Source organism: Octopus bimaculoides, chromosome 2 (assembly GCF_001194135.2).
Source record: "Octopus bimaculoides isolate UCB-OBI-ISO-001 chromosome 2, ASM119413v2, whole genome shotgun sequence".
Classification (NCBI taxonomy): Eukaryota; Metazoa; Mollusca; class Cephalopoda; order Octopoda; family Octopodidae; genus Octopus; species Octopus bimaculoides.
The window spans coordinates 104,777,288-104,785,879 of NC_068982.1; the positions used below are offsets into that span (position 1 = coordinate 104,777,288).

The following is an 8,592-nucleotide window of genomic DNA, read 5'->3' on the forward strand; positions in this document are numbered from 1 at the left end:
ACCTAAGGGAGACTTCTATATATCACTTACTAGCGGTTCCTTGAAATCTTTGTTGAAAATAAGCTTTCAATCCTACCTTGAATGAGGATCTGCTCAGACTATCAAATATTTCATGCTGACAGGGCTCTTTCTCATTGTCTACTTCCAGGTTTGCTAAGATCTCTTTCTGCACATTAATGTACTTGCTATCACTTCTAAGAACACATTCCTATTCAAATGATATCATCCTTCACCTTCTACATACAACACCAATTTCAGAACAGAAAACTTCAATTATTGTAAATTAAAAAAATTCTTTATATAATTTATTTTAGAAAAATACAAATCAAATAGGAAGCGGCAAAGTTTTGACTTCCTCATACAAATCTGTGTACAGATCTTCATACTCTTCATTTTTATTTATCATTACCAAACTGACTGGTCTTATTGTTCCACATGCAGCACCAAGATCCTGAGGGAAAGCAGGGGAGGAAAAAAAAACAAAAAAAAAAAAAACAACAATCTTTATTTTATGTGTTCCAATATATAACATCATTTTCAATAGGGATATTGAGATATTTGAATAAGAGGCAAAAGAAATAAAATTACATAAATTTCATGCATACATAACCGTTAGCATCTAAACTGACCATATCCAGTCCAAAGAGTCTCATATTCAAAAGTGCCCAGATCTGGGCCCCCTCACAACTATCCTACAATGCTATTCTATAAACAATCACATCATCAAAATCTAGAAGCAGTGAGATAAAACATGATTAATTCAAAACAATGTGAATAAACAAACATTACATTTGACAGTAAACTAAATGTTAAAGGGTTAAGAATTTCAACTGGGATAACAATTTTGTTTCATCAATGGTTATACAGGACATGTAGTACTGTTTCCTCATTTAACATAAGATTTAAGAAAAATTTAGCTGCTATTTCTAAAAGTTGAGTAATCATATACAGGCTTCCCTGTTGGCTCACTGGTTTTTCAAAATAAAGGAACATCATTTTACATCCACTTTCATGTTGGCATGGGCTGTAACTACTCTAGACAAATTGGATGATCATAACTTAACCCTTTAGCTTTTAAACTGACCATATCCGGTCCAAATATTCTACTTATATCATGTTCAAAGTGGCCAGATTTCTATTGACTATTTGTACAAATTTTACAATCATCAGTCTATGTACTCAAGTTCTTAAATATCCATTTTATACTTGAAAAGTATCAAAAGAAGTAGACTCACATCTTTAGAAGGAACATAACAATAAGAAATCTCTTTGTCTTCACACATAATAGGAATGTGGCTATAGATATCAATAGGGCTGATGTCACCAGCTAAAATCACTAACCTGGATTGTGAAGAAAGAAAAAAAAAAATCGAATTTAAACATTAGCAAAATTGTTTTACATCTATTAAATTAGATTCAAAATATAGCAGAATTCTTCAATCTCATATTCAGTAATGATGACAATTTAAATCATTTTTAAATGTGAAAGCATGGAGAACAGATGATAATTATAAAGTAGTTTTGGGGTGTTGCAAAGACAAACATTTGAAAGGAATTTTTTTCAAAATAAAGGAAGAACATCATTTTACATCCACTTTCATGTTGACGTGGGTTGTAACTACTCCAGACAAGTTGGATGATCATAACTTGATTAACTTGTTAGCTTTTAAACCAACCATATCCGGCTCAAATATTCTACCTGTTTCATGTTCAAAGTGACCGACTTTCTATATGGCCAAATATTCTTCCTAAGACTAACCACTTTACAAAGTATAGTGAGTGCTATTTACCATGATGCCAGTACTAGAGGGGTTGTCATGTCTTTGATCAAATTGAGGGGGTCCTCTTGGCCCCACACTTTAGTGTGTACAGAGTGCATTTTATCATGGCACCAACAATCCTAGTTACTAAGTCTTGGATAGCAGAGAATAAGAAAAAGGATTTTAAATTTAGAAAATAGGCCATCAACTTCAGATGAGAGTAAGAGGTATTGTATACAATGAGGATGTCTGGATGCAAGCATGTAAAGACAAAGATGATCTCATATTTTACTTGCCTGCTTACTTCTGAAATAACATCTGCTGCTGCCTATTCAAAAAGAAGTTGTTTTTTTCTACTGGAGACTTATACAATTCATATCCTCATATTACAAATATACACACAAAATAAATAAAATATAAAAAAAAAGACAGGCCAAATGAAATGACAGACAAGCTGTTTTGCAGACCAATCTGGTTCATATTCCATATCATTATCAAAATGTAGACATTAAAAAGACCATGATGATTATGATAATACCAGAAGACCTCATATTGGTGACTGTGTGTACACATATCACAAAACATAAATACTATGGTTATTATTATTAGCATTAAGATAGTGAAGTATCAGAATCATTAGCACTGTTTCATTTGCCAATATGTTCTGAGTTCAAATTCTACCGAGGTCAACTTTGCCTTTCATTCTTTCAGTGTCAATAATGTACTAGTTGAACACAGGTCAATCTAACTAACTTTCCCACCAGTCAAAATTGCTAGTCTTCTGACAAAGAAAGAAGTATTATTATCATGATTATAAGATGGAAACTGAAAGAACCCCACCATATATATATATATATATATATATATATATATATATATATATATATATATATATATTTATATTATAATATATGTATGTTTGTGTAGCCTTGTCTAGACATACATGATGACAGTAAATGAGTAGCTCATTGTCATACAAGCCAGGTTGTGGAAAACATGTCTAGTTATGGGAAAATATTACCTTGCTTAGAAACAGATGAGGATTGGTGATAGGAAGGCATCTGACCATACAAAACTTGCCTCAAGAAATTCTGTCTGACCCAAGGATATTAAATGAAATGATGACCATGATAATGATACATCAGGTAGTGAGTTGCCAGAATTGTTAAAGTATCAGAAAAATGTCTTGCAGTATTTCTTCTGGCTAACTACCTTCCGAGTTCAAATCCCACAAGAGTTAATTCTGTCTTTCATCCTTCTGAGGTTGATAAACAAGAAGTACCAGTTAAGTACTTGGGCCAATGGTATCAATTAACAACCTACTCTCAAGCATGCTGGTCTTGTGTCAAAATTAGAAACAATTATTATCCAAGGCACTTTAAAAATCATACTCCAATATTTCTTCTTGGAGTTAAGTAAACAGTCTTTAAGTTTAGTGGAATGTGAGAGAACTGATTGATATAGTTTATAAACTCACCCCTTTTCTCCTCGTCTTATAAACTTTTGTACCTCTCTGACACCTTTCCGCAATGATTTTGTTTTGCTAGCTATTATGGAAAAAAAAAGAAACAAAAAAGCAACATGTAAGAAAAACAAATTTTCAATATGGTAACAATGTAAACTTTCATTTTTAAGAACAAATTCATACATAGCCATTTTAATTACAGAGTAGCAAATTCTCTAAAACAAAAAAAACAACAGTATATTTATTTTTCTCTTTTCTGCTGATAATTCCCAGCAAACAACAATCACTAGGTGATGAGAAATATGTTTATTTCTAGTTAAGAGAATGTTGATAGCTACCATATATACGTGTGTAAACATAGATAAAATAATTCATGTAAAAGTCAATTCCCAACTTTGGGCCAAAAGATCTGGAGTTTTCCATATATCTTGTGTAAAAGTTGACCATAATCCTTCACAGAAAACATCATTTATAAGTAAAGGGATTATCCCTTACATAAATGTTATTATGTGAAAATGAATTTTTTTTTAGTGTTAGCCTATTATCAGTATGTACAATTCACACAAACATCAGGTCAGAGACTTAAAATCAGCTTGCTTATGCAAGTGCTGTCAATTGAAAGCTCAGCATACCAGATGCCAGTAAGTTTCAGGGTTCATCATTATCAAAGGCAAGTCAAAATGCCTCTTTGCAGCTGGGCTGATTTCAGTTCCAATATAGAAACTTATATAGTCATACAAGTGAGGTTTTAAAAATGCTGCCATGATTTTGTGTAAAAATAATATCAAGAAGAAAACAACATTTATACAACCGCTTTAAAACTAAAATGATTGAAGTTGCCACGAAGACAAATAACTGTAGCATATAGTAAGAGAATTTTATATTTTAGAGGAATTAGTGAAAGTCTGGGAAACATATTGAACAAATTTCAGACAACATCAAAAAGAAAATGTGCTCACAGGTGTAAACCAAGCATTTGCAATTGGAGAAATAAGCTGCAGAGTTCGAAAAGTGAAAATTATCAATATGACAACTGCCTTATTTATCTCCCTGCCCAGCTTTTATACCATTCATCAATATACCATTAGAGTTTTATAAGTTATAAGATTAATTACTTAGTACTCAATATTTTAGCCTGAATAGCTCATGGTACTTTGCCAATATTACAATTGGATCTTTGGTACTACTTAAGAAGAGTGGACCCGATGTGCGCACCCACACCAGTCAGCAGACGTGCACATGCACTAGTTAGCACCTGCGATAAAAAAAAACCTCCGCATGTATATGTGTAAACTGTAAATAGGAGGAGGGGGAGAATTTATCTATCTATCTAATAAAACAAACAACTGACTGAATGAATGAAAATAAAACAAATTTTGAAATTGAAATAAAATCTTACTCAAAAGTAGTCATTAAGAAAAGTGATAATAAAACAAATTTTGAAATTGAAATAAAAAGTTACTCAAAAGTAGTCAAAGAAAAGTGAGAATAAAACAAATTTTGAAATAAAATCTTACTCAAAAGTAGTCATTAAGAAAAGTGAAAATAATGAAATAGAAGTTGATTTACTTACTCAAAAGTTGTCATTATTCAAAAGTGAACCATTCTGAAAGATAGTTTAGAATGTGCCAAAAAGATTCATCTCCAGTTTTCCCATATTTTTCCCTCCAAAGAAACTCATCTAGATGGGAGTCAATCATATTTGTGTGTACTCCCATCACACTTTTGAATCTACTTTTTGCATTTTTCCAGTAACATTCAACTGAGTTGGTATGCACGTTAGTTACTGGATCCACACAGTTTTCTCTATGGTTCACTTTGAAATGGGAATGCCGTAGTTCGACATCAATTTCAGCTATTCCATTGGATCCACTCCAACAATCAGAATGGATAGTCATTCCTGGTTTTATATACTTTCTGATAAGGGGGGAGTAGAGTTTCGATCATTCACAAATACCAAAAATCCTATTTTGTCTTCTCTGTCCCATCCTCCAAAAACCCACCACTGCTGTGGTATTCTGCCTCTATATTTTCTTTTGCACATCAAAGATAGATAGATAGGTCAGGTCATTGTAAGCAGGTGTGCCATTCTGTGGACAGATGCAAGCACCTGTGCTATCTATCAATGACCTGACCTGATCTAGCTATCTAATAAAGCATTTTATTTCAATTTCAAAATTTGCTTTATTTTCATTCATTCAGTCGTTTGTTTTATTAAATTCCCCCCCCCACCTCTGATTTACAGTTCACACATATTTATACATGAGGGTTTTTTTTTAATTATTGTAGGTGCTGACTAGTCTACTGACCAACACGTGTGCATGTGGTGCATGCATCTGCTAACTGGTGTGGGTCCACTCGTCAATTTACCATGCTGGCATAGGTTGGACAGTTTGACAGGATCCTGCAAGCCACAGGACTGCATCAATCTCCAACATCAGCTTTAGCATGGTTCCCACGGCCTGATGCTCTCTTTGTAGCACCAACCACTTCACATAGTACTGGGTGGGTTTTTTTTTCATGCAACTAGTGAAGTCGCCAAGTACCTTAAAAGACAGAAGAACGGGAAAAGCCCCTTCAACTAAGTGTGCATATGGGGAGAGGGGGTTTATGCCAGATGTTGAGAGGCTAAAGTGTGATAGAGGGACATGTCTTGCTATATCCTATCTTGCAAACAGGTATATAACTTGTATAACAGTTAAATTCTCAGAGAGTATTTAGCAAAACCTCAAAGTGCAGGGCTGTAACAACTGAATATATCATGGCTAACAGTAACAAGAAGGCAGAAGCTAGTGCAAGAAAACAGGCTGAAACAGAGACCTAAGAACAGTTCCAATTATTTACAGTCAACAGCATGCAATTATGTGATAGAAACTGACCTTGTTGAGGCCGAATATCTTGGTTTCTGACATAATAAAGCAGCTTATCTGGTGGAGGCAAAGGACATGGACTACACCCCCTTTCGGTTTTTTTTCTACATAAACCCACTTTTACGACTGTGGAGATTCTGAATCTGCAGGAAAAAAATCGGCATTTCAAAATTTCCCCCCACCCCCCTTTGCCAGAGGGGTGAGAGGGGGAAAATTGTGTTTTTGGAGTTTTCAAAATCTTCAATTTTTAAGTACACTCCAACTGGAAAGTCAGACAAGCTAAAAACAATACCCAAACTGAAGATCCACTTTCAAAATACGAATTACCAAAAAAATATAAAAATTTTTAAATGTCATTTTGTTGTGTATGGGTGTGTAGAAAAAAACTAATTTTTACATACCTCTCTTAATTCCAAAAGACCCTCAACCACATGTTCACTTTCTGTTACAGATGCGCTGGCAGAGGGGTGTTTATTAATTTTTGGAAAATTGAAATTTTACAAAAATTTTTATTCAGAATCATAATCTCCGTACTTTTCTACGTATTACACCAAAAGAATTTCTTTAAAAAAGTAAAAAATTGTGAGGTGGGGCAAGACTTCCTTTTTGTACCCCTCCCCCCAAAATACCCCTTTTTTTCTCTACACAAACCCCCGTTTTTTGCCTACGAAGAATACGAATCTGCAAAACAATTTTTCCCCTCATGACTTCTAGGAAAATGAATATCTTTTAATGAAATTTGGCGGAGGTGAATACGCACACCACCCGTTTTGGAAGTAACCCTAACCCAAAACACATGGTGTGCGTATTCTTTACCTCCATTTCAAACGGCATAGATTACGATTATAAAGAGATTTGTGGGGAAAATTGTTTTCCCAGGGAGTGAGGAAAGAAGCCCATTTCCCCAACAACCCCACAAAAGACTGAAAGATTAACAGATGAACACAAGGTTAGGAATATAATATTCTTCTGATGGTCGGTGTATCATTATGTTATAAGATAACCTTGTAATGAGAAAATAGTAAAAGAAAACATTTAGATCCAAGATAGTTTATGTCGACAAAAAACTTAGGTTAATAAAATGTTTGTATGCTCTGAAGAGATTTTCAGACGTTTTCAAAAATTTAATAACAGATTATACATTTACCTTTTTTAACAACTTTGCTTATTCTTTTCGTTAATTTTCTTGAGGCTAGTGGTTGAGCAATTGGTGACACATGGCTAATTTTCTTAATCCAAACACTAGTTCTATCATCTTCATCCATGGTTTAAGTTCGGGCCTTCGAATTATATTGATATAATTAAATGGAATGATAATTTGGTAAGGGTACAAAAGAAAACACACGTGCGCCGGATGTAAAGAATATTGTTGACTCGTAGTGAAGGCTTAATTGACAAGTTATTTAATTTAGTTCTCATTTCTTGATTTTTTTAAACATATATTCTATTGAAATTTTATTCCACATTTTATAAGGCTTAAAATAATAGTTAACAATGAAAGCCTTAAATTAATTTTTCTTCTTGTTCGTCGCGGACCTTGCAAAATAATATTTCCTGTTAAGCTACCGCTTACGTGGTGATAATTAAACTAAAAAATTAAGTAACTTTAATAAACTAAATTAATTAACAAAATTATAATATTTAACTCTTAAAATGTAAAGTGATGTTCCAATACACTAGTTATTTGCAGCTGTCTTTCAAAAAATATTTGAACTTTTAGCCGTACTTATGCAGTAAATGTTTCTGCTCAGCCATTCTTTCATTTTACTGACTTCCGTCATTAGCTTTTTTTCTATGGTTACAATATTTCTTTGGAAAAGGCGGGAGATTAGCAGAATCAGATGGGTGGCGGACAAAATTTGTTGAAGTATTTAGTTGCTTTCTCAGTTCAGATCTTACGGAGGTTAATTCTGCCTTTTTATCCTTTCGGTGTCAGTAAAATCAATACAATTTAATAAATACAGGAATCGATATAATCAACTATAACCATCTTTCAAATTTCAGTTCTTTGTGTCTATATTAAAATCAAATATTTCTTGGGGAAAAGTGTTTTTTTTTTTTTTAATTAATTTCGAGAAGATAAAAACAGTCTTTTCATGAAGGAAGCAAAGCGAAAATACGATATCAATTATATTTTCATTTTGCTCGCTTGCTATTGTTGTCAGTCCTGATTAAGCAGATGTATGATTGACTACAGGCATTCAAAACGCTTCAGATATATTATTTTTGTGACTACTTTTCTTAAGTGGTTGTTGGCAATGACTGGAAGTCATTGAACAAGTTCCGATACATCTAGTATAGACAAATAATGAATAAACTGATGAAGAGAAGTTCTGTTTCGGAGTCAAAAAGATTACAAGCTAGCTATAACACCCTACTTAAACTGTTTATTATTATCGTTCTGATGCTCCTAGCCTGACAATGTTTCTCACATTACCCTCAGACAATACATTCCAGAACTTTCCCCCGCCCCCCTCTCTCTCTGGATATATACTAA

The 8,592-nt window shown here is 33.4% G+C and overlaps 1 protein-coding gene across 1 annotated transcript; it reads right to left on the minus strand.

Annotated features, from left to right (window-relative positions):
• Positions 1–273: 273 nt before the first annotated feature.
• LOC106882523 (H/ACA ribonucleoprotein complex subunit 2-like protein) lies at positions 274–7,930 on the minus strand. Its single transcript, XM_014933236.2, has 4 exons — positions 7,243–7,930; positions 3,238–3,307; positions 1,236–1,341; positions 274–451 (listed from the first exon to the last, which is right to left on the minus strand). The coding sequence occupies exons 1-4, from the start codon at positions 7,358–7,360 to the stop codon at positions 326–328; spliced, it is 420 nt and encodes a 139-aa protein (XP_014788722.1). The 5' UTR covers positions 7,361–7,930; the 3' UTR covers positions 274–325.
• Between the last annotated feature and the right edge of the window lie 662 nt (positions 7,931–8,592).

Coding starts and splice junctions, on each gene's coding strand:
- LOC106882523 (XM_014933236.2), bottom strand. CDS start 7,360: ATGGATGAAGATGATAGAACTAGTGTTTGGATTAAGAAAATTAGCCAT. Junction 1,342..3,237: donor ATAAGACGAGGAGAAAAGGG/GTGAGTTTATAA, acceptor TTCACAATCCAG/GTTAGTGATTTTAGCTGGTG. Junction 452..1,235: donor GTTATGTTCCTTCTAAAGAT/GTGAGTCTACTT, acceptor GCTTTCCCTCAG/GATCTTGGTGCTGCATGTGG.